Source organism: Ambystoma mexicanum, chromosome 9 (genome assembly GCF_040938575.1).
Source record: "Ambystoma mexicanum isolate Mex_15411 chromosome 9, UKY_AmexF1_1, whole genome shotgun sequence".
Lineage (NCBI taxonomy): Eukaryota > Metazoa > Chordata > Amphibia > Caudata > Ambystomatidae > Ambystoma > Ambystoma mexicanum.
Window position 1 is genome coordinate 275,551,343 of NC_090931.1, and position 26,673 is coordinate 275,578,015.

General features: G+C 47.4%; 1 protein-coding gene across 7 annotated transcripts in view; it reads left to right on the forward strand.

Moving 5' to 3' along the window:
* The window catches only part of NF1 (neurofibromin 1), a 3,279,657-nt gene that overhangs the window by 2,314,226 nt on the left and 938,758 nt on the right, over positions 1–26,673 (forward strand). For all 7 annotated transcript variants that reach the window (XM_069614617.1, XM_069614618.1, XM_069614621.1 and 4 more), the window contains one exon: positions 25,510–25,650. In XM_069614617.1, coding sequence (XP_069470718.1) covers positions 25,510–25,650 — 141 coding nt within the window. The remainder of the gene's footprint in view (positions 1–25,509; positions 25,651–26,673) is intronic.

Consider the following 26,673-nt stretch of genomic DNA (forward strand, 5'->3'; position numbering starts at 1 on the left):
CAGTGTCGGACCTGGCCGCCTGCGCTGAGCCATTTTTACCTTTCTGCCTGCTCCCCATTTGTTTTTTCAATTCTTACTTCCCCTCCCTTTGGTGCTTCATTTCCCCTAGCGCATGTCGGCTGCCGGGAGATTCACGAGATGTGCCTCATGCGGCCGTTGGTTCCCGACCTCGAACCCCCATGCACTCTGAGTGTTTGGGGCCTGACCACTGCTGGGACTCATTTTTGGCCTGCATCACTCTCGGTCACCGGGCATTGAAGAATAGTTTGTCGTGGTGGAGGGAGATCTTCCACACTTCTCCGCCCCACCTTAAGAACTTTGTCCCCAGTACCTTTCGTCAAGACAAGGTAGACCCTCTGTTCAGCACGGCTCCACAAGGCAGCGACTCCTTCCCCCGGGTTCCTCTGATTCAGGTTCTGGCAGGCCCGAGGCCTCTAAGGCTACCAGCTCCCAAGTCAAGGGGCCGGGGGATTTTCCGGGCGCTTTTGGGGGTCAGACCTAAGGCCTTTCAGACTACCAGGCCCCAAGCTGATGGGCTCAGGGGCCCTACCAGGCTGTCCTTGGAAGAGAAATCAAGTTTGTCCTCTTCTACTCCAGGGGGCAAGGAATCGTTGAGTGCCACCTGCAAGAGTTTGTCCTATGTTAGATCAAGCATGGCTACCGCCACAGGTGTTGAGGGCGTCCAGCCTACTGGAGCTCGCTCCAAGATTATGAGTCAGGGTGTTAAGACTACTGGCTGTCTGGCTGAGGGCTCAGCGCCTACCAGAGTGATATACCAGAGTGAGGTTGGCACCTCCTCTTCGGGTGCAAGACCCAAGCTGTATCCTCACTCATCTGAAGCCTCTCTTGGCTCGGGGCCTTTGCGCCCTCCCACCCAGGGCTTGGCGCAAGGCTTCAAAATGGATGGGTGACACGTAGCAGAGCCTGCCAGGCAGGCTGTCGTCTTTGATCCTGCTCAGGGCCTGCCAGTGCTTTCGTCCAGCGAATGGGCTTTGCAGGATGATCCAAGCCCCTTTCCCTCGGGAATCGGCAGCGGATCCTACAGTGCAGGCTTTTGGTCCCCTCAGAGATACATCTACTCTTAACAGCTGTACGGTCACATGCACCAGGTGCCTCAGCGCTTTCACCTGGAGCGGAGGTCCAGTGCCTCGGAGAGCCAGACCCCTAGGGACCTGGCGCCTTGTGAGGACACCTTCTTCGAGCGCTTCCTCTTCCTAATGCATTCCCCTCAGATGAAGGGGCTCCTAAAGGACATTGTGATGGAGAGGTCATCCTGCATGTGGCCCTGCCGCGGCCCCCTCCTCGGCATACGCCTCCCATTCCTCTTGCACTCCTGGTTCTGGTGCCGGTCCCTCCACCGGGTCAGACCCTACAGGTTGTTCTAACCCCTCCACCTGTACCACCACCGTCTCCCCCTCAACACCCGTTGGAGCTGTCTGCGGCTCCAGACCTAGGGGGACCCCGCCGGCACCGTTGGGCCAGGGCCCGGATTCCCTCGACCTGTGAAAACGTGGGGTGGCGATGCTGATGCCCAGGACGATGAGCCCTCGCCATCCAATAATGGCTTACATGACCACCTTCAGGGCCTGGCGGAGTTCTTGGGTGTTCCTCTTCCTGAGGAACCCCCCCAGGAGGCGGTTGTGCTATCAGAGGTCTTGGGGGGGAAATGAACCACGATCCAGTCCGACATCTCCCTCCAGAATGATGTCCTGCAGGTGGCGCGAAAGGTCTGGGAGAAGCACAGATTCAATGCCCATATGAACAAGAAGTTGGACAGCCGGTTTGGAATGCGAACGGGGAGCCAATCCTCCTAGTCTCCCACCTGCACCCCCCTTTCCTCTGTGGTGGCTGCAAACTCATTGTATTCTAAAGCATTGTCTTCCTCCACTGGAGCCACATCCAGTTGCCTCTCCAAGGTCCCTGAGTCCTCGAGAAAGCCCTGTTATTCCATCTCAGTACTGCATCTGCAGCAAGCCATCGCGGACGCCCTCTTGGCTGTGGCTAACCAGAAGCTGTGGCGGCAGCTCGCAGAATTTCTGCCCAAACTCAGTTCGGACAAGCAAGTCTCCTTCAAGGCTGGTCTGACAGATGATCAGGCCATTGTGCAGAACCTCATGGAGTCTTTGGTCTCCCACATTGACACAGCCAGCAGAGGGTTGTACCTTGGGGTCGAGATGAGAAGAACGGTGTGGGTGCACGCTACAAAATATTCATCTGATGTGCAGGAGCGGATCCTGAATCGGCTCTTTGAGAGCATCGACCTTTTTCATTTGTCGACCGATGATGAGTTGACAATGAAGAAAACCTTCATTCAAACAGTCAAGTCCTTGGCCATCCTGACAAAACCAGGTCAGAAATCCTTCTCTCAGTTTCAGGGTAGGACTGAGTTCAAGACCTGTGCTTTCTGTGGCTTCAAGGGGTTCCTGGAACGGCGTACACAAAGGCCTGACGGTTCACCCAGCGACAACAGGAAGAAGCAGCAGAGGACGTTGCATGTGTTTTTCTGCTCCCCCCTCCTCTGCCCCCACCTCTGACTCCAAGGAGTGACGTCAAGGTGGGGGAACACAGCTCGCCTGGAAGCGTCCTTACAGCAATCTGTGGATCCTATCCGTAGTCATCCTCTTCCTTGCCCTCTACCATCCTCTCCTCTTCGTCAGATCGGGTTGGAGATGCAGGCGATAGATCCGGTTCTTCTTGTAAACAGGGGCTTTGATTACTATTTCAGTATTTTTGCGGTACCCAAGAACAACCTGGATATACTTACCGCTTGAACATTTCAAGAGTATGACTCCCGTGCACATAGCGAGTCTCTGTGTGCAGGGGACTGGATGTGTTCCCTGGACCTCAAGGATGCGTGCATGTAACCATCTATCAACTGCATCAGAAGTTTCTGTGTTTCACAAATATGTCGTACCACTTTCAGTACATGGTTTTGTCCTTCTGCCTGAACTTGGCCCCTTATGTTTTCACCAAGATGATGAGCGCAGTGGCAGGCCTTCTCCACTTGGAGGGCCATCATCTATACCCTTATTTGGATGATTGGCTGATGAAGGTGGGGTCACCCAAAGGGGCGGTGCACTACTGCCAGACATTGGCGGATATACTTCACCAGTTGGGGTTTCCCCTCAATGAGAGGAAATCAGTTATGCCTATCTCAGGAACTGGTCTTCCTAGGAGTGCGTTGGAAACTACCGCTCAGCGGGTGTTCCCCACGCCTGAGAGGCTTATGTCACTCCGCAAGGTGGTGGGACACTTTCTGGCCAACTCGAACACCTCAGCATGGTTGTTTCAGCACATTCTGGGCCTGATGGCCCCATGCAGGCTCACTGTACAGCACGCTCACCTCAAGATGAGGCGCCTCCTGCTCCACCTGCGGCCAATTGGGATCAGGAAACGAAGTCTGTCGGACAGGATCCCAATATCACTGCTTCTGCGACCTGATTTTCGCTTGTGACTGAGGAGGGCAATGTCTCAGTGGGAGCCCCCTTCATCCGACCAGAGCCTACCCTGGTGCGCAACTGACTCCTCCCTCTCGGGTTGGGGGGATACTATGTAGGGCTATGCGATTCATGGAGTATGGTCCAGGACGGAAGCCCTCTTGCATATCATTCTACTCGAGCTCAGGGCAGTGGGCTTGGCCCTCAAGGGGTTCTTGCCTCATCAGTGATAGGTCTATTCTGTTCAGGATGCACAATTCTACTACGATGTTTTACATGAAGAAGCAGGGTGACACACACCCCCCTCATTCCCCCACCTCTGCATGGAGGTGGTTTCGATCTGGGAATGGGCGCAGACGGTGGGGATTAGGATTTTGATAGTCCACCTCCCGGGGGACAGCAGTGCAGAAGCGTACCAGTTGTCACCTGGGATTCAACACCTACGAGTGGGAGTTGCACAGTGACTCCTTGTTGCCCCTGTTCCAGCGTTGGGGGTTTGCAGACCTGGATTTATTCGCATCTCCCCGGAATGCTAAGTGCCCCCAGTTTGCTTCCTCGGCAGGTCAGGTTCGGGGGCACTAGGAGACACCTCCCAGATCTGTTGGCATGGCTGCAGGTGTTAGGCATTCCTGCCCATCCCTCTGCAAGTTCTGGGCCTAGATGGGCTGTCGCCTTATCCTGGTTGCCCCCGACTGGCCTTCGAGACCCTGGTTTTCAGATCTACTACAGTTTTTCTCTCAGGGTCCAGTCCATTTTCTGATACTTAGCTGGGACTCCCTGACGAAGCAGAGCGGGGTGGTGGAACATCTGGACCTGGGGCTTGGTTCCTGATCACCTGAGGCTTCAGCATGCTCAATTTTCAGATGACAACTGGGACATCTTTCAACTGGCCAGGAGACCCTCGACTTGGTCCCAGTATCAGAGCAAATGGACTAGGTTCTGTCATTGGGCTCGCAACAAGGGTCTGGACCCTGTCCGCTGGATGACGTACTTGCCTTTTAAGCACACATGGCTTATTCTAGAGTTCAGGTGGATACTTGCTGCACGTATTTGACGGCCATTGGGGCTTACAAGAATTCCCCTGAGCATGTGTTTTTGGTAGCCAGCCTGGTGGTTAAGGCCCACCTTAAGGGGTTGTCTACGCTTTTTCCTCCGGTCCATAGGCTGCATCCGGTCTCGGACCTCAATGTGCTTCAGGCTGCTTTGCAACACAAGCCTTTCGAGCCGATGGCCTCTGTGGACACCCGCTTGGTGACTCTAAAGACTGTTTTGTTGGTGGCTCTCACCTCTGCGTGTAGGGTTAGTGCTGCAGGCGTTGTCTTTGTGGAAGTTCTTGCCCAAGGCGGTCTCTCTGTTCCATCTGCACCAAGAGATCTGCCTGCCAGTCTTCTTACTGACATTGCAGTCAGAGGCAGAGAGGGCCCTACATTCCTTGGACCTCAAGAGGGTGTTCAAGTTTTATCTTTCTCAGACTAAATCCTTCAGGAAGTCAGAGGCATTGTTTGTGAATTTTGGGGGCACCACCCCGGTTCTCAGGCTTCCATCGCCCATTGGATAGTTCAGGCTATTTCGGAGGCGTACACATCCATGGGCAAACCTGTTGCTGAGGGAATTCATGCCCACGCTGTCAGAGCCAAAGCCATGGCCGTCGCGTTTCAGAGACTTGCTTCTTGTGATGTCATCAGCAAGTCGGCTACTTGGGCCACTCAGTCTGCCTTCTGCAAGCACTACTCGTTGGACAACAGTTCCAGGCGCAATGCAGATTTAAGAACGTTTTCGTTTCATTCTAGATATGAGGCAGGTTGTCACAGCTCCACCCTATGTTCTTGTTCGGTGTTATCGCCCACAAGGATGCAGGAAAGGGGATGCAGCGTATGAGTAATTAAAGTTGCTCACAGTAGTGACTAGAGTACACAAAATCTGTAGTCCCCTTTCCTTCATACATCCCACGCCGCCTTCCCCCGCTAGTATGCCAATAACTTATAGCTAATAAGAGTAGCCAGGTATCTAAGCGTCCGATGTGTTCAAAGAGGACTAAGGTGAGGCACCAGAGGGAGGGGCCTCAGCGGGGGCGTTCCCACACCCGAGCCACGCCCCCTCGCTCTTTACTAAATTTAAAGGGGAAGCTCAATTTTTCGCTGCCAAAGGTTCCGGTACCGTCCTCTTGTTGGGGGATGACCACAAGGATGTAGGAAAGGGGACTATGATTACTCTAGTCACTACAGTGAGTAACTTTAATTTCTTTCACATACTATGGGAATGCCCCCGCCCCAGGTATGTATATTCTGGTGTTTGACTCCTCAAACATGCAGTTGGGTTTTGGGGGGTGATATACCGGGAAACCGTAAACTGTTAATACTGGAAATATGGGGTGAAACATCATTTACCCACGATGAAAAACTCTTCATGTCCACAGCAATGATGTTGGGGAAACTGAATATTGATATGCTATAGGGGAGTGCTGAGTCAACCAGAATTGGTAGATGGCCGTCAGATATAGATGTTTGTATGCTATTGGAAGAACACATTTATAATTGACGGGCTGCCCCTGAAAATTCCATAAAATATGGGGCAACTGGAAGGAGGCGGGATAGACACGCATTAGTGTTTCTCGTCACTTCTAACTAGCTTGAGCGAATGATCGAAGTTGCTGTCCTTTTTGGTTTTGTTCTGAAATACTTTGTTACAGGAGATTCTGTAATGTACCAGTTTTTTGTATTTCATAAAAAGACCAAGTAAATGAAAGTTGAAGGCTAACAATTCGTGTTTCATAAGTTTTGTGTTACTGAATCTAGATGTTAACCTTTATCCTGGCAATTCACAGGGTAAGGATTTATTTGTGAATGCTGATTTTGTGGAATTCCTGCATGTCTTGAAAGCTTCTGCATTCTGTTTGAATGAACATTGTTGATGGTAAAACTGTTCTGGTAAATCATCTGATGTTCACAAATTGATACTGGTTGGATTATTTGAAATTATATTTATATTGATAAAATCGAATGTGCAACTAATGGGTTGTGTACTAAAAGTGCAGGGCTTAGGCAAAGGCTAGGAAATATTTGATCATAAGGCAGGGCAGGGCTCTCTGCATTCTTCTTCAGGGGAGATGTAGTGAGATTGTCAAAGCATGTTGTATTATATCTTCCTACTAATCAACAGGAAACCGCCTTCTACATGTTGCTCCTGCCTTTTCACTGGTTACATTATCAGTTCATAGCAGATGTGGAATGTTTCCAGTTTCTCCCTTTTGGCTTAATTTCTGCACAGAAAGTCTTTGCATTGATTATCTAGGTGGTAAAAGTGCACCTATGATTAAGTCTATAGAGTTGCCCATGACTTGATTTCTTGCTCAGACACAATCAATGAAGAGGATTGGTTAATTGCCTTTGCCGTTGCACTTTAATTTTCCCTGGAGCACATTTGTAGTGTTATTTCTTTTTTTAAGCGTTTGTATTTATATTTCACAACATGCAACCCATTATTACAATAGAATCTGGTCGAGTACATGGAAACCAACCCAATCATTGAACATTTCCCTGAGCACAATTAACATAGTCACATTCCAGTATGCATATATATATATATATATATATATATATATATATATATATATATATATATATATATATATTTCTGAGGCTTGTGGAATCTGCTTAGATCACATGCTGTGCACATCTAGTGGAAGCTGCGGAGTATTACAGTTTGTTTTTCGAAACTCGAAAATGGGCGTCGACACAGGCGTGCCAGTAATACTATCCCTAGTGTGACGTCCACTGTACCCAAGATCCCTCACGCGTCTAGGATCCTCAGATTGTTTTTTTCCGCCATACTGGTCGGAAGCATCTTGCGGAGTCCCCTGGCCTTAGCCATACTTTTGCTAATTATTGAAGTTTAAAATTATTTATTGACATCCTTCCCCACCCCAACGTCGACCCTTGACACTCGACGACGGCTGGAGAAGACATCGACCGTCGGCTGCTGCACGACGGATCTGGGCCTCGGAAGGCCGCTGGCCTCGGCCCGGGCCTAGTAGGCCGCTGGCCTCGGCCCTGCAAGTAGGGAGAGTGGGGGGTGGTACATACTCTTCACTCTTGGTATATAGGTACACCTTATATATTTCCTACACTTACCAGCCCGCTGCCTCAAGGTGCGTATGGAGGGTACCCCTTTCCAATTCTGCCCCAAGTGCAACCGCAAATACCCTTGGGTCGACAGGCACGCCACGTGCAATCTCTGCTTGCCGAGGGACCACCCCGAAGCGAACTGCAGAGCATGTAGTAGGTTTAAGCCTAAGACACTTAAGGACCGTTCGACAAAGCGTTGGGCCCACCACGCCAGGCAGGCGGCCATGGCAGCGGAGGGCGCCTTCAGCGACGGCAGCGACGCCGTACTTTCGGACGGCGAGGGCATTAAGGCGTCGAAAGACTGCCGAGCGCAGGTCCCCGACCTCGGAAGGTTGTCCGGCAGGGCGGCTATGGGGAAGACCCTACGACGCAAGCTCTACACACCCTACACACACTAAGCACACTAAGCCCAACCGAACCTCGACCACGTTGACTTCTCGGAAAGAGGCACAAATAGAACGGTCCGACTCGGTGTCCTCTGGGCGCTCTCGATCGAGATCGCCTCATGACGCAAGGCAATCATCCACTCTTGCCAAGAGTGCCTCGCTCCCTAGATTAACGGAAGTTCAGCGAGGCCCCACGCTCGAAACAAGATACCTCTCCCGACCCTTGACGCCAGGCGTCGAAAGTCTCTGGGGCCTCCAAGGGGCAGGGAAAACATTTTTCCACGCACGGGGAGGGGGGGAAACAGCGGAAAGCACAGCCTTCCACTCCTGTAAGACCATCCTTCCACCCTAAGCAGACAGACACGCATAAATCTACTGGGACATCAACATCCAGCAAGGGTACCCTTGATAAGTCCTCTAAGTTGCCTACTAAAGTCATACCCTGTTCCAAAGAATGGTCCAGTGAAGACATAGACAGGGTCATGTCAAGGATGTCTTCCTTAGCTGATTTTTATGACAAAAACCCAGAACATTTCCTTTCGTATGACCCTCAAGGGGCCACACCCTCAGGCTCCTCTGATCCTATCCCCCTAAGTAAAAAGGCCCGGTTCGAAAGACCTGAACCCTTCGAGGTGCAGCCTTACTCTACTCCACACCCCACTCCACACCCCAGATACCAAGGACAGCCTTTCCCTGAAGGGGACCAGGAGTTTACAATTATGGAGGAACAAACCGGGACTGAATACTATGCGGATGATGAGGACCTGGAGGAGGTAGAAGATGAGCAGGAAATTTACAGAGTAGATTCCCCGGTAGAGAGCGAAGCCCCAGTTACCGACTCGCCAGTTGATAACCAGCCCCTCCTTAATGAAGTTCTCGCCCGCGCAGCAGAACATTTTCACATCGACACCCACGGTGTACAGGAGGAAAGGGACTTCGCAGAAGAGTTGGTGGGAGAGAGGAGGCCGGTCGCTCAGACCATCCCTATCCTTAAATCCATCCAACGTAGAATAGATCCATCCCTGGTGAATCCTAACCTCACCAGAGCCGTCAACCCCAGAGTCGAAAAACTTTTTCGGGCAGCCCAGTCTGACCCTCTTTATATAAGAGGACATTTTAAACCAGACTCCCTAGTGGTTACCAACACTCGGAAGAGGGCTGGGACACCCTTATCGTCGTCAGAAGCTCCTCCCGACAAGGAGAGCAAAAGACTGTACGGGTTTGGCAGGAAGGTAGCCTCAACGTCCGCCTACCAAGCAAGGATCGCAAACTCCACCACCCTGTTGGCAAGTTACAACTGCCATCAATGGGAAGAGGTCGTGGCGCTCATAGCCTCTGCTCCTGAACCGTTAAAGGGCCAGTTGGCTCGGATCTCGGCAGAAGGGAGAGCCGTGTCTGGTTGCATATTAAAAGCAACTTTCGACGCCGCGGACAATGCAGGAAGATTGATAGCAGAAGGTACTGTTATCAAGAGACATGCGTGGTTACGGCAGTCGGGGTTCAAAACAGAAACCCAGGCTTCATTAATAGACAAGCCGGTGAAACCCGATCTATTGTTTGGGAAAGCGGTCGAAGACGCACTTAAGAATGCCAAGGACGAGTACGAGACTCTCAAATCCCTTGGCCAGCTTACCAACAAACCCCCTAACCAGAGGGGGAACAGTAATTTTCGTCACCCACGCGGCCAAAATTCACAAAGAGGCAACTATGCCCAAGGACAGGGTACACAATGGAACAACAACCAGCAGTCTACCCAAAGTTACGGCAGGGGTAACAAGAGAGGTCGTGGAAGAGGCAGAGGCAGCCCCAACAAGGGAGGTGGCACGCCTCCACCAAAGCAGTGACGCTCAGTTCAGGGTCCCTTCTCACGCAACCCCAGTAGGGGGACGCATTTCCAACTTCACCCAGGCTTGGGAAGGGATCACCTCAGACAGATGGGTGCTGTCAACAGTGTCCACAGGATATTGTATAGAATTACTGCAGCGCCCCCGGAACCACCCTCCACGACAAAGAATACACTCCTTAGAACATCAGAAGATCCTTCTCGAGGAGATCGCCATTCTGCTAGAAAAGGACGCGATAGAACTCGTCCCAGGACACCAGGTAAACAAGGGTATCTATTCAACTTACTTCCTTGTGCCAAAGAAAGATTTGACAATGCGCCCAGTATTGGACTTACGGCCTGCCAACAAGTATGTCAAGCCCCAAAAATTCCGTATGACCACGCTACAAGAGGTAATCCCCCTCCTAAAAAAGGGGGATTACATGGCAACCTTGGATATGAAAGATGCTTATTTTCATATTTCCATGCTCCCAGCCCACAGAAAATACTTGCGCTTCAAGGTAGACAGTCGCCACTACCAATTCAAGGTACTGCCCTTCGGGATAGCTTCAGCACCAAGGGTATTCACCAAGGTACTGGCGGTGGCAGCTGCACACCTACGCAGGGAGGCAATCCCAGTGTACCCTTATCTGGACGACTGGCTCATAACGGGGGAAACCCCAGGAATTTGCAGGTCAAACATTCAGAGGACTATCGACCTCCTCCACGAATTAGGCTTCTCTATCAACGAGAAGAAGTCAAGTCTGGTGCCAAGCACCTCAAAACAGTTCCTAGGAGCTATCCTAGATACTCAGAAAGGGTTGACCTTCCCTTCGGAAGAGAGAATTCGGAATATACTACTGCAGATTCCACATTATCAGTCAGGTCAACAAATAACCGTACGCAAAGCAATGCGGTTACTGGGCATGATGGCGTCATGCATTTACCTGGTCCCCCACGCGCGTCTGCGCATGCGTCCCATGCAGGAATGGTTGGCGAAACAGTGGTCTCAGGCAAGTGGTCAGTGGGACGATCTAGTGGTCGTTTCGCCAACACTCGTACAGAGCTTACACTGGTGGACAAGAGAGAATCTCGCAAGGGGAAAACCCTTTTACGATCCCGAAGTACAGGCAGTGGTGACTACAGATGCATGCCTGACTGGGTGGGGAGCTCACCATCTCCACCACACAGCTCAGGGTCTCTGGTCTCACTCAGTAGCCAAGAACCACATCAACCTGCTGGAGCTTCTGGCAGTATTCCGAGCGCTTCGGGCGTTCGAGCCCCATCTGCTAAACTTGTCGGTGCAGATCCGGACGGACAGCACGACAGCCATGTTCTATCTGAACAAACAAGGAGGGACTCGTTCGCCAAATCTGTCCAAGCTTGCCCAGAAAATCTGGATATGGGCACTCAGACGGAACATCTTCCTGTCATCACAACATGTTCCAGGGGAGCTCAATTCCCTAGCGGATGCCCTAAGCAGAGACTCCCTCCCAGAAGAACACGAATGGGTCCTTCAGAGATATCGTAGAAGATCTCTTCTCTCAGTGGGGTTTCCCCACTATAGACCTATTCGCCACAAGCGAAAACAAACAATGCCCAGGATTTGCATCCAGGTTTCCCCAGCCAGACTCCCAAGGGAACGCCCTGTGGATGAACTGGTCAGGGATGTTTGCGTACGCTTTTCCACCAACTCCTCATCAGGAAGGTGGTGTACAAGATGAACAAGGAATCGATGACGCTCATCCTAGTTGCTCCCATGTGGGCGAGACAACCATGGTTTCCACACCTACGCAGGATGGCGGTGTGCGAGCCCATCAAACTCCCAGCCTGGTACAACCTACTGTCCCAGCAACAAGGTCAAACAGTGCACCAGGAACCCAACTCAATGAACCTGGCAGCATGGCTCCTGAGGTCATAGAGTTTGGGCATCTCAATTTACCACAAAGGTGTATGGACATCCTAAAAGAATCCAAACACAAGGCACTGTTACTTTGACAAGTGGAAGAGATTCGTTATTTGGTGCCAGAATAAACAAATCAACCCAGTTGATTGCACTCCTTCCAACGTTGTAACATACATGCTCCACCTGCTGGACGCAGGTTTGGTTTTTAACTCTCTGAAAGTACACCTGGCAGCCCTCTCGGCTTACACCACATCCCATAACAAGGTATCGTGGTGGAAAGTACCAGTAGTTAAAGCCTTCATGGAAGGAGTAAAGAGACTTCACCCTCCTATTTCGAACCCACCGCCAGGTGGGACCTCAATGTGGTGCTAGCTAAGCTCATGGGCCCCCCTTTCGAACACATGCATAAAAGTAGTCTCAAACACCTGACTTATAAAACGGCCTTCTTAGTAGCCATTACCTCTATAAGAAGGGTCAGTGAAATTCAGGCTCTGTCAGTGCAGGATCCTTTCTTTACTATCCACAAAGACAAACTGGTTTTACGCACACACCCTAGGTTCTCACCTAAATTTATAACTACATTCCATGTAAACCAGTCCATCGAGCTTCCGGCTTTCTTCCAGAACCCGCAAAGCTCGGCTGAGGTGAAACTACACACCCTAGATGTGCGTAGGGCTGTCCTCTACTATGTAAACAAAACCAGACCGCTAAGGAAAACAGATCAACTGTTTGTCTCCGTAGCTACAGGCAGAGAGGGAGATCGCGTCTCTAAAGGCGCTATCTCGAAGTGGATTATCAACTGTATACAGCTGTGTTACTCTCTTTCTGAAAAAACTCTGCCTTTTACGCCAAGAGCCCACTCTACTAGAGGCATTGGGGCCACTCTGGCTTTCATTGCAAATGTTCCCCTCGACACCATTTGCAAAGCAGCTACTTGGAGCTCTATTCACACTTTTACTCAGCATTACTGCATTGACACTCATTCCAAGACAGATACACAAGTGGGACAAGCGGTTCTGAGACACCTGTTTGCTCATGACTCTTCTCACATCCCACCTCCTTCTTCTGGTACTGCTCGCTAATCTATGCACAGCATGTGATCTAAGCAGATTCCACAAGCCTCAGAAGGGATACATTATTCACCGTAATCGTATTTCTGATGCTTGTATCTGCTTAGATTCACATGCGACCCACCCTTCCTCCCCTCCGAGAGAAGGCGCATGATTACTGGTAGTCTTACCTTTCTGTCTATCTGCTTGGATTATCAGTACTCACGCTACTCCTCATGCTTCCTCATGTCAGAAAAAATACAATCTGAGGATCCTAGACGCGTGAGGGATCTTGGGTACAGTGGACGTCACACTAGGGATAGTATTACTGGCACGCCTGTGTCGACGCCCATTTTCGAGTTTCGAAAAACAAACTTTAATACTCCGCAGCTTCCACTAGATGTCGGCCTATGCACAGCATGTGAATCTAAGCAGATACAAGCATCAGAAATACGATTACGGTGAGTAATGTATCCCATATCTATATATCGAGTTGAACATCCTGCAAGGCTACAGCAGTATTTCCAGAGGCAACCCAAAACCCCTGCCTTGTCCTACCCCAGACTTGATCTCAGCTCTTCCCTTCCAGCCTATCCCCCCACACCTTCTAATCTCAACCCAACTAAGCCCTTCGCATTAACCACTTGGTCTACCCCTTTAGGCGGCCTCAGATCTGAGTGTTCCTCCAACTTGTCCCAAACTGTGTGCCAAACCGTGTATCGCAAGTCTGTACCATCCACAGGTGGTACCTTATTTCCCAAGTCCATTCCAGCCGTTACCCATTTTTGCATTGCCCTGCGCCAATCTCCAATCCGAGGCCCTCCCTGTGCTTTCCATGCCATGTCGATCACCCGACTAGCGAGAATTGGCCCCAACTCCAGGACTTTAGCAATTGCTCTGCCACGACTGCCTTTTCTTAGAGGTAGCCATCCCAACAAGCACAACCAGACAAAATTATTCCAAACAGACAATCTCCCAGAACCTCCCCACCCTATCAAACTCCCACCACACATGTCCAAATAGGTCCCCATTTCCCTTCGGCATCTCCAGCATGTTGGATCTGCCGTGGCAACCATTTTACCCTCCCTAATCACCATATTATAGACAAGCGGCACTATTTTCCATTGGAACTTAACGTTCCTGGAGACTGTCTTGGCATGTTCCAAAGTTCTACCCCACTTATTATCTGAGATTGGTCCTCTTATGTCCGATTTCCATTTAAGCCTCAGATCCCCAGCTCTGTTGTTGCATTCTGCCTGGTCCGCCATATATAACTCTTGAGACATTCCTCCCCCTTCAGCTAATTGCAACGGTGCACCGTTAGCTCCGTGTACGCACAGCTTTTGTGGAAATCCATCCCAGGCATCCCACACCCCTGCCATTAGACTTGCAACTTCCAGAAAATGCAAACATACTTCCGGGTGTGCCTCCCCTAAACTTCTCATAGGAAATAGCCCTATCCCACATATGTTGTCAATGTCCAACCCCATGACACTTGATCCATTGGCACCTCCTCCCTCACATACACCCTTTGTCACAGTCTGCAACATCCTAGAGGCATAACAGGCAGAAAAGGGAACCTCTGTCCGATTTCCCCCCCCCCCCACGCCCTCACCTCCTTGGTAGCGCTCCACCACACCCAAATGATTGTGCTCGCCGGAGTTAAGATATCCCCAAGCTCACTAACCCATCCCCTCAGCAATGCTTGTACTTGAGGCAGCTCTGATCCTTTCATAATCCATGCAGTAAGTTGATCTCTATACGGCTGAACAAGCACATCGACCATGTGATGCAATGTGGCCGCCAGTGGTCGAAGTTGGTGGGAGCGGTGCTCCTGTACTTAAAAAAAACAAATAAAAAATATAAAAGGTTTTTACTGTTCCTATACTTATTTTAAAAGGAAACTGTTCCGGAATGGTTTTGTTTTAAAACAAGCGTAGGAAGCTGTTGAAACTTGCACTTCAGTGCACTGCGCGGAGCATTCCCTTAAACAGCAGGTGTGTTTGTTTGGGGGGTTGGCTTGCACGTGGTAGGGGGCATGATGATGGGGTTTGAGAGGGGGTGCGTGGGGGCAGGCCAGCAGGGAACATCGTTCCGCTACTTTTTTTGGTACACATTGACCACTTGTGGCCGCCCAGTAATATGCTCTGATAGCTGGTGCTCCCACACCCCCCCCTTACCTTATGATAGTTGTCATGTACTCAAAGCTATCCTTGGGGTCCTCCATCCATTATAACCTAGCTACAGTCCTATTTAGTGAGCGAAAACAGCCAGCCTTCAGAACCATTGGCATTTCTTAAAACACATATAATAGCCAGAGCAGCATTATCATTTTGGTCAATGCCAACCATCTAATCAACGATATGAGAAATGTAATCCAAAAATCTGTGAGCCTTTCAAATCCTGCAATCAGCCTCACCACATTGCCAGAACGCACCCACTCTCAATCCGCACTAACTTGCATACCCAGATATTTAATTCCGTCCGCCGAGTTTCCATTCCAAAATTCTCCAGCACCCCATCCGTATAAGTAGGCAATGTATAGACAGCTGTTTTGAATTTATTAATAACCAACCACAAGAATTCTCAGAATTCTTCCGCAGTGGCCATGGCCTGCTGCAGAATTGTCAATTTATCCCGCACATACAAAAAACATCAGTGTACATAGAGCTACAGTGCGTTATCTCCCCCCAGCCTTAGGCCAATGTCCATGTGCCTATTCCTATACACCCCACTCCGGGGTTCTATCACTAGAGGGAATATCAGCGCGGAGAGCGGGCAGCCTTGCCTTGTCCCACACTGTACTGGCCATGAGGTGGAGATTGTTCCATTGACCTGAACCCTAGAGGTCGAGCCCCCATACAGTAACTTCACCCATTCAATAAAGCGGGTCCCCAGCCCCATCCTCTCAACACCATCCACTGAAACTCCCAAGAGACATAATCAAACACTTTTTACAATTCTAGGCTGATTACCGCTAGCCTATCCACTGGCTGTCTATGCTTATCCAAGATCAACAAATGGCGTCTCAAGTTGTTCATAGTGAACCTACCTGGGATGAACTCAGTCTGGTCAGGGTGAACCACGGACTGCATATACGAGTTAAAGTGGCCTGCCAGAATTTTGCACAGAATGTTTACATCCACATTAACCATGGACACTGGGCGATTTGACGCACACTCAGCAAGGTCCCTGCCCTCTTTAGGAAAAGTAATAAAAAGCGCCTCCAGCTTTGGGTACAGTGATATCCCTATTTTCTTAGCTTCCAGATACACCTCAAGCAACTTAGGATCCAGGATTTCAACATATATTCTATACACTTCCACCATCAAACCGTCCACTCAGCATGTCTTACCCCAGCTCAAACTATTAATTGCCCTGACGCCCTCATGCTTCACCAGGTTACCTCTCTGCCGTTCCTGCTGTTCAGTGTCCAAAGTAGCGAGGCCAGCTACAGTAATCCACTGTGCTGTATGCTGAGCGTTCTAACCCTCCCTCCCCTTGTATAAAGAAGCGTAAAAATCCCAGAACACTTGGCACATCCCCTCCCCTTCAGTGATCAAGCCCCCCCACTCCCTGAATCCTATATTCCCCCACAGAACGGGCTCCCACCTTTCTTCCTAGTCAACCAGGCCAACAACCTACCCGCCCTGTACCCCATTGCATGTTAGTGGGCTATGTACCGGCCATAACTATGAGCCTGCAGTTGCTCCCTCACCCCATGCAATTACCACCTTTTCAGCAAGCACCCCATCCATCACCTCTCCTCTAGCCAATTCTTGCTCCAGCCTCGCCACCTTCAACTCAAGGTCCTTCACTTCCCGTGTAAGAACCCTAAACACACCTACATTTGTTGAAATACATATGCCCCTAATGAAAACCTTTAGCACCTTCCACTCAGTACATCTACGAGATGTGGTACACCAATTAATCTCCAAGAACTGATGAATGCCCCCTCCCCAAGTGATGTCCGAAAAGTAATGTCCTCCAGCTTCGTCCACTTGGGTATAGGTGGAACAGTGCCTCTCGTAACCAGCCTCACATTCAGCAGATGAAACCCAATTAATGCTCTCTTCACTCAAGAACACATAGTCAGCCCACAAGTAGGGCCTGTGAACCGCTGAGAAATAGGAAAAGCTTTGCCCATTTCCATGTAACACACTCCAGACATCTTAGAGACCAAGCTTCCCAACTATCAGCGTCAGCGCTCTTGTTGCCGTACCTAGTTGTCTAACTGTGGCACTGGCAACATCCAGTCCGCAGTTCAAGACACAATTAAAATCTCCAACCCAAAGAGTGTGTGCACTCCTATGTCATACCAGGAGATCCTGCATTTCCTGGAATAACTCAGCCTAGGCTACATGGAGGACGTAAGTCACCAACAAAAACAGCAGAGCACCAAGTGTCTTCCCCTGTATATCTACATATCTCCAACACACATACACCAAGGAACGCCTGACCTCAAGCTTTGCAAACCTTGTAATCCAAACCTCTGCCTTCCAACACATGCAGTCCGCATCTCCAGATGGGTCTCCTGCAGAATAGCCACTGTTCCTGTTAAGGTATGATCAGATCTTGCCTCTTAAAACATTCTTCAAGCCTCTCACATTCCAGCAAATGACCTGCAGCTCCCCCATTCCACCCAAACTGTATCGTTCTGATCCACCCACCCTAGTGTGGACTCCAAAAGGTTCCCCTTCACCAATGTCCGAGCGAGCAGTCGAAGGCACGGGCAAAGTTAGAACACTGAGGTGGGCACCTCGACCCTGCCAGGACAACCACCCAGATGGTACAAGTGGAACACCGCACAGTGCACCCAATGTTCAGCCCAGAACTCACTCCCTCCCCCCTTAAATAAATCAGTAAGAGCACTGTACACCTCCTAAAGCCTTATATCCAAGCCACCTGCACCCATAAAAGTTGCTCACTCCTATTTTGGTCACAAAATTCTGCTACAAAGTGAAGACAACCCCTCTACAGAAGAGCACTAATAATGGTGATCGCAGGCAATAAACCAGGATACTGTTCTCAGCCAGTGTGCCCCGCCCGTGTCAAACCCTGGGTACCAGTGTTGAACATGTCCGTAGTGCTGTCCTGGTTGGACTCCCGCAACCCAGCCTCCCCTCTCAATTCCAATGTGTCATCCTCTGTTTCACACACTTTACCTGTGCCAATTCCCACTACAGGATGCTCTCACCTGTGGGGGTGCCCCCCCATGCCCTGCTGGTCCACGATCCCTTGTACGGTGCGGTCTTGCCTGGTCCCCATATTCAGAATCGAATCAATCCCACACCTCGGATGGTCGTTGGAAGAAGTGAGATGTCCGTCCACTGGCGCACTCGTTTTTCACAGGGTAGAACAGCATGTATTTCAGGCTGAGATCAGTGTCTTCTCACTCCGTCGTAGGATTTCCATTGTTTCTCTGCCTCAAGGCTGAAATCAATAACTTTGCCACTACAGGCCTCGGGAGAGACGACCAGGTGCCGTTGACACGAGCGCGCATTTTTAGTGTGAATAACTGCCTGTCCCCATGAATTGAAAGAAAGAAAAAGTAGGAGACCCAGTTTAGCAGAAGAGGAAAACCGATCAGCAGGGCATGGAGTGAGATGAACTTGTAAAACATAATCATAGGAGGATGTGGGGTGTACGGATGCCAGAGGCGCAAAGTAAGTAATTGATTGTACATGCCTGTGTGCTGTCTGATACACCCATGTGCTAGGCCCTAGCCAATGGCAAATGCTTTCGGGCACCATCTTCTGCACCTTGGTGCACAGAAATAATGTATGTGCAGTAGTCCCACAATATGAAGGATAGGCTCTAGAGAGTAATGGTTGCATGACATTTTTCTCCTATATGACTAGCATTGAATCGCCCAGTGTTACGATGATGGTGCAATAGAACTTAATTTTCAGAATGTCCTAATTTTTCCCTTTAGGTGCCTCGCCATAGTCTCAGCTAGGTTAGTTGAGATCAGTTTCTCCTTTCGATGAAGCATCCCAAGGTTGTTTTTAGTACATCGACTGGTTTTGCCTTTGCACAAAATACTGGTTGTTTTGCGTTATTCCAGTATTTCTCTTTGCCTAACCTTACGTATTGGTTTTGCAGTGTATGCTGGATGTAAATTTTGACAAGTTTGGTTTTGAGGAAGCTAAGAAATGAAACATATCCTGAACTTGCTAATGTTGCCTTTCAGATTTGAGCTTTTTAAAACTGCTTGCAGCACCTGGTTTTATATCATTCTCAAATCATCTCGCAGTTTACCTTTTGCAAGAATTCCTCGATAACGCCACCCTCTCTCCACGCCTTTTTACGCCATCAAACATATTTAAGGCATCCACTTTTCAATACGTGCATTTTATTTGGTGCCTTCCTGAAACCAGTTTATCAATGCTGTTATGTTTTCAGTATGGTGCTGCCCCTATCCTCTGTGCACACACAGTCCATCCAGTGGTATGTGTGAAATTCAATGTAAAGTTCTGAATGAAACATAGGATCTTTTCATACAGTTATACACTGCGTAGTAAAGAAATAATTGTTGGTTAATTCCTTTTTCATTAATTGGTTCAAGATCTCCTGTAATGTTTGCATTATGTTCAACAGTGACCAGTTAGCTACATTTTTGTTTGGGTAAATACTATGATAATGTGAAAGTGAGGTGTTCAACACCCATTCTTAACTCATCAGGTTTGTCTTCCTCCTGTGCTCAATATGGGGACTTTTGACATTCATCTTTATTTTAAATTGTTACAAGAACTGAACAAACTTCCTAACAAATTTCATGTGCCTTTAAAACATTTTGATTTATTGAGGATATGTTGGAAAACCTATCACAGCTAAGGAAATGTGTGTTACGAAAGTACAGAAGATACTTCAGTGAAAACGAAAAGATAAAAGAGAGAGAAAAGTGACTTGTTGAAAGAAATCCATGAAGAGGAGGTAAAACCCACAGAACCTGTGAAAGAATTACTTTAAAACATGTATTCAGTGTCAGCCTTTAAGCTGCACAATACAGGCAATAAATATATTTGGAACACATAGTGCAAAGTTAAAAATGACAGTAAAATGTTGAGTAAATCGCGAATAAAAATAAAATGCAGTTAAGGCATTTAAAACACAACTCGCATAAAAAAATAGCAGAAAGCTCAGTATAGATTTTTGTCAGTATAGCTCTAGCAGGGCGAGTTACCTTTCATATGTATTAACTGACACATTTAATGAACATTCACTCATGTTTATGTTAGAAGTTGGTCTTACACTTTAAATGCTTATATTACAGTACCAGGTTACTTTGTATCCAAGCTCTATGGATATACTTGCAAACAAAGTAAACCACGTTAAAGTCTGAGGAGGTCATGCAAAACTGCAGCGCATCCAAAACTGTTCGGACATGATGTAACCGAAACAAAGGTTTCAAATACCTAACTCGGAGGTCCTTCAAGTTTTCACATATTAAAAGGAAATGGGCAATAGTTTCCACATCATTGCCAGACAATGGGCATTTTAGGCTCCCGTTCCCACCCTTGTTCCTTCTGTGGTCCTTTACTGGTAGGGAACCTAGGCACAGAATTAAAAGAACTGATGACAAGCGTGACAAGAATGTATTTGGAATTGGCCTACTAGTAAGGAGCTTGAATCCAAGGGCAATACCTTGAGACACAAAAAAGAACACATTTAACAATAGAATCTCAAAGGCAAAGTCTGACACCAAGGAATTATTCACTATCCTTAGGGAAATGGCATCAACGATGTCTCCAGTTGACAATGTCCCTAAAGATGAGGCCTGGTGTACCGACATACAAAATGGTGGTGTGGAAGGTTGCCCAGAGCAATTGCCAGTGGTTTAGTTTCATTCGAAACCTTCCACCCATCTCTTTTGTGGCCGACATACAAAATGCCTTGTCAAACAAAATTGCATCCCTCCAACTGAAAATAGCCAATAAGGAGGCCTCACTGCCCCCATCTGAGCAGCAACCATCCAACGTACACCAGACAGAACCACCTTACCCTTTAGCTTAAAAAAAATCTCCATCTGTGAGACAGAGAAAATTATACTCTCCCTAAAACCTTCTAATTGCAAAGGAGACAGTTGCCCGGCCCAAATCATAAAGGATGCAGCTAGAGACCTAGCCCCTTTTATTTCTAAGCGTATTAATGCCTCCTTCAAGACCAACACAGTCCCCAATAACCTTAAAGAATCTTGCGTCCTCCCACTGCTTAAAAAACAAACACTAGACCCCACCATCCCGACCAACTACAGACCCATCACCACTGTCCCCTTCTTACTTAAAATCATTGACAGAGTAGCTTACCTACAAATCCAGGATTATCTGGAAGTCAATCACCTACTAGGATCACAGCAATCTGGCTTCCGCCCTCTTCACGGCATGGAAACAGCCTTAATAGACCTCAAGCCCAAATTGACGAGTTAAAAGACAATCGGAAAGCAATGCTACTCCTCCTTGACCTATCTGCAGCCTTCGACCTGGTGGACCATGCAGTCTTATGCAACCACCTTAGGTCGACTGCCCGTTTCTCAAGTGATGCCATAACCTGGGTCTAGTCCTTTCTAGCTAACCGTACAACGTGAGTCTTCTCCCCCTCAGCCGACCCTATACTAACGTCCTGCGGCGTACCCCAGGGATCCTGTGTCTCACCCACTATATATAACACTTTTACTAAGCCTCTGTTCGACAAGTTGGACAGACTGGGTGTTGCCTTCACAAATTATGCAGATGACACCCAGATCCTCATTCCTCTTTCGGGCCACTTTCTCGAGGACACAGCCTTAGTAAATAAGATATACCTCCTTATTCAGGCATGGATGGCATCCCATGGCCTCTGCCTGAATGACGACAAAACTGAGATACTGATCCTAGGCTAAGACGAACCTCAAAAAACATAGTCCTAGCTATGCCAACTTTACAATTGACAACAAACCCAGTAAGGTGATGCCTGTAGTGAAACCTTTAGGCTTCTACTGTGACTCCACACTTACCCTTAAACAAGTTAACTCACTAGCATCCACAACAGCTTACACCTGTAGACTCATCCGAGACTACAAACCATTTCTCTCTGAAACTAGTTGCATTACCCTGGCCAAGGCACTCATATTATCCAGACTAGATTAATGTAATGCCCTGTACTCAGGAGCTAACATATATATCACTGACAAAATCCAAAGACTTCACAATAATGCCCTAAGAGCAGCCCTGAACATTAGATATTCCTAACAGAGAACACATTTCCAATTTCAGAAGAGATGTCCACTGGTTAAAAATAAACGATAGGATCCTCCTTAAAACAGTCTCACTTACGTCTAAATGCCTGAACAACCTAGCACCACCATACCCGTCTGAAAGAATTAATAAGAGACTCACTATTCGACCCATGAGATCTGCCAATGCCCATACCTTGGAGATCCCGAGATTCAAACACACCTCAGCCGGGGACGCCAGTTTCCCGGTCAAAGCAGCGCAAGCCTGGGACGCACTCCCCATAGACCTTAGAATGGAACAACCCTACCCTAAATTTAGACCTAACATTCAAAACTGGCTACGATCTAATGACTCTTGACTTGCTCCATTTTGTACTAAGGCTGCACTTGCTACCTAATACCGGTTACCCCCACCTCTACCCAACATACTTGCTATTTACTACACTACGTGACTGCAATATGTAATGTGCAACCCCAGCCCCCACCACTTATAACCTGGAAGTGGAAATAGATGTATATCCCTGAATGTATGTCTCGAACTTGAAACTGTATGTATCTAACTTGATCTGTAACTAAGCTTTAAGCCTACTTGTCCTGTTTGCGCCCAGCTACCTAAGGGTTTGGTGCGCATTTCCAAATAAATAAATAAATAAACAAACAAACAATCTCCTTGCCTTATTTTTGTTAGAATAGTGGTATGTTCAGTTAGTATTAGCTTTTTGGGACAGATGAGCTTTTTGTTTTGACCTCTGGATGACAGACTAGCAACTTAGTTATTTAAATAGGCAGGGAACACCCTCATAGCAATAGGGAAAGTTGGGCCTTTTTCTTATAGTGCAGCGGTTGCAGTACAGTACTATAGTTGAGCATCAAGTTTCATAGGAAACCCAAAAAATGAATTGCCAATACCTTTTGATTTGCATGACGGATTCGGTTGGTATTTTGCAAACCTAATGTCTTTGCCAGTGTATAAGTGCTAAATATAAATATTGCACCTAAGCCCCAGACCTTGTATTAGAAGTTATACTACCAATGGCATCCTTGAAAGAAGGGAACATTCCAGGATATAAAGTGTGAGTGCAAATAAGAGCAGTTATAATCAATTACTCTTTAGTCCTATACAAACAATGGTTTAATTATCACCATACAAGGGCAAAGAATACTTACATTGCTCTTTAGTCCTTGTCATTGATATCAAAAGTCCCTGAGCATGAGCTGGAGTAGTAAATATTGCACTTGGATTCCACTACTGACAGTGATAGACAAGCAATAGTAGATGCCAAGAAAGCAATAAACATTATTCCAAGTTCGAGGATTTACACACTCTTCTCCTCCAAGCCCTGGCAAGATAGTTTTCCACTGTGTGCACCGCTAACTAATAATTTGATGCACAACATAGCGTGAAAACTTGTTGAATAGATCTAATTGATCTTGCCAGGAACAGGGGTTTTAGATGATTCTTTCTTAAATCTAGATAGCATGGGCAGAGAAGCAGAACATTGACACCATTTTCATTCTTATCCACACAGAAGATGCATTTGTCCGACACATCATTATTCCACCTGTGGGTTAAGGCTGCTTCTGGTAATATGTCCATATGCATTTTAGCATATAACATTCTCATAAACTTGGGACCCACTGCATCTAGGTATTCCTCATAGCTCAAGACTTTTGAACTTCCCAGTATCATCTTAAGCTATCGGTACCACCCACTTGTTCCATAATCCCCCTTTCCGTTTTGCCAAGTAGTGCACTTTTAATGACAGGCTCCATGCTGTGATTGATGGAATAAGTAGCATGCCAGCATTCACTGTGCCCGAGACTCATCAGCATTTACTTAATATGTTTGAATCAGGGTAGTGACTGGCCCCCTCCTGCAAAAGCACATCTACCTGCACCTTGCTATACTATACCAAGGTAGGCAGCAACCAGGGCCTAATCCAGTACAGCACTGGTTGGACTTGTACATTGTATCGATTTGCTGTAAATTAGTCTCAAGGAAGACAGGCCGATTGGGGGCGTTAGTTGATGGGCCGAGAATATTCTTGACAAACGTGTTTTCCATTGCAGTAATAGTGCTGAAATTGCCCCTCCCTCCCCACAATTCAGCCCCATCCAAAGCTGTATGCGTGGCTTGAAGGCTATAAGCTTCCAATGATACTTTCACTGTGGTGCTTTGCAGCAGGGGTGTTTTTCAGAAAGACAAAAGCCATTTTTGTTTTGTTTGCTCGATCCGAGAGATAACCAGGGTTATTACGGGATTAACTTAAGTTAGCTGAAAACGAAAATGGAAGAAATTTCTCTTGCTGGAGGAAAAAGGATGAAATGGTATTAGGCTAGAGGTGGCGGGGTGGAAAGAGGACACTGTGTGATGTTAGGTGATGGGGGGGGGGGACAATAGCCTGGGGGATCAAGCTCAGAGCTCCCATGTTTTCACATAACAGGGGTTATAGAAGAAAGCGGAAACTGGAATGAAAGTGCGTCACACGAATAACCAGTGTATTTTACGTATAATTACAATTATTTGTAGTACATTACTATTATCAGGCTTCTACTTTTAAAAATTAGTAATACAAAAAAAAGTGGAATGTTACAGCTACAATGACATAGGGAGTAATGGCTATAGATTAAGACTATTGCTATTGAGTTACTTTAAGGAACCCGAATGGTGCAATATGGGAAGTGGGCACAGCCGAAAGCCACGGCTAGTGGACCTCAACGAAACCTATTGGGGCAACATGTCAAGGGACCACGGCCAAAGGCCTTGGCTATTGGGACTGGAAGAAAGCTATTGGGGAAACATATAAAGCGGCCACGGCTGAAGGCAGGGGCCACTGGTCATATGCGAAGGCCATGCTAGGGAGCGGGAAAGAAAGGTAGCGTTTTAAAAGATACATTGGGCACTGCTGAAGTTTGTGTTCACTGTTACAGGGCTGAAGGCCCTCGCTAGTGTGCCCAAATGACATTGGCTTTGGCCACCTAGTAGGTCCAAAAGAAACACATTGGGAGAACATGTACAGTGGGCATGGCCATAGGCCATGGCTAGTGCCCTGTGACAAAACTATGGTATAACAAAACCTTTTAAATTCACAGAAAAAACCTTGGTTAAGGTGCAGTTATTTTCTGCTGATTTAACGCAACAAAACCCTTGAAATTCAGCAGATGTGGGAAATCATGACCAGCTTAACTCAGCGCGTTCCCTTTGCAAAGCCCATGAGCACATACATATTATAAGAGAAGGGATTCACAATGACTTACACAATGGCATTATGGGGCACATCAACAGGAAACACGCCGAGCTAAGCAGGTTGTGACTTCTCACATCCGCTGAATTTCAAGGATTTTGTTAAATCTGAATCTTTACTAAGGTTTTTTCAGTGAATCATTTAATAAACATCCAATCAGAATGTCAATACTGTGTCCACCTTCTGATCCTCCACAGCGTCTAAAACCTTTTGGTCAATTTTTGAATAAGATGTATGGCTATTAAATTGTATTGCAACATCTGCAGGTTGATTTGCATTTCACACCTTGAACTGGATAAAGTTCTGTTCTCTATTTTCTTCACTAGATCACTGATCTGTTGGATGTTGTGCTGGACAGTTTCATTAAAACTAGTGCTACCGGTGGTTTGGGATCCATAAAAGCTGAGGTTATGGCAGACACGGCTGTAGCTCTTGCATCCGGCAACGTCAAGTTGGTTTCGAGCAAGGTAACGTGTCTACTCAGCAGTGTTTTTGTCTCTGTTCGATAATGTTTCCCTTTTTGTACTTGTATATCCAGGTCTGGATACAAAATAGATGAACACTGCCAATATACAAATTTGGATTATGCAGCATTTACCTCCTTTAGATTTATATATAATGCATTATTTTACAGCCTATAGGTTGTCAGATGTTGTGAGTAAAGGCCGAATTTTCACAGCGAACAAGGGTGTCAATAAAGGATATATGTCATCATACGCTTTTTCCACCACACACGCAGAACCAAGTGCAGACCATAGAAAACTAAGCAAGCAGAGTCAGCGCCCCATGATTCTATTGATTTTTCTGGAGGTGTCACTTTCCTATGTAGACATTTGGTGTACGGGAGAAGTACATTGTGGTAGCCTAGGATTCAAATCTATATTCTATGACAATCTCCAACAGATATATTCACCACATCTAGGGCTATTACACCCATAGAACAGATGTTTATTCAATTTGAATGAAAAAATTAGCCACATGAAAATATTTCTTTTAGATTCATTGGGGCAGATTGTGTCTTTTCACTAACTTCTAAATCTAGAGCTCTTGCGATGGCTAAGAAGAATATTGTGTTGCATTGGAAGAGCAATGTAAGACCTACTGTTGTTGACTGGCTTCACACTGGCCTCTCGCTCCTCTCCAGTAGGGTGTACTTCCATTGTAAACAGCAGCTTGATAAGTACACAGCCATTTGCAATGATTTTAATGTTTTGTATGTTAAGCCCCCCCTTTTTTCCTTCTTCTAGTTATTTATTTTTTATTTTTCATATTGATAGGCCTGTTGCCTTTGCACCTTAGATGTGTTTTGATTTATTTGCCTGTTGTATATAGACTGCTGTTGTATTTCTTGCTGTAAAATCAATAAAGAATTTGTTAAAAATAAATAGTGCTAAAACCTGCCAAGGACCACATGTACACTGGTCCTTGCCTTACAAGTTTGCAAAATAAACTGTGGTGTTCCTGATTCAATGACATCACAATTTATAGCT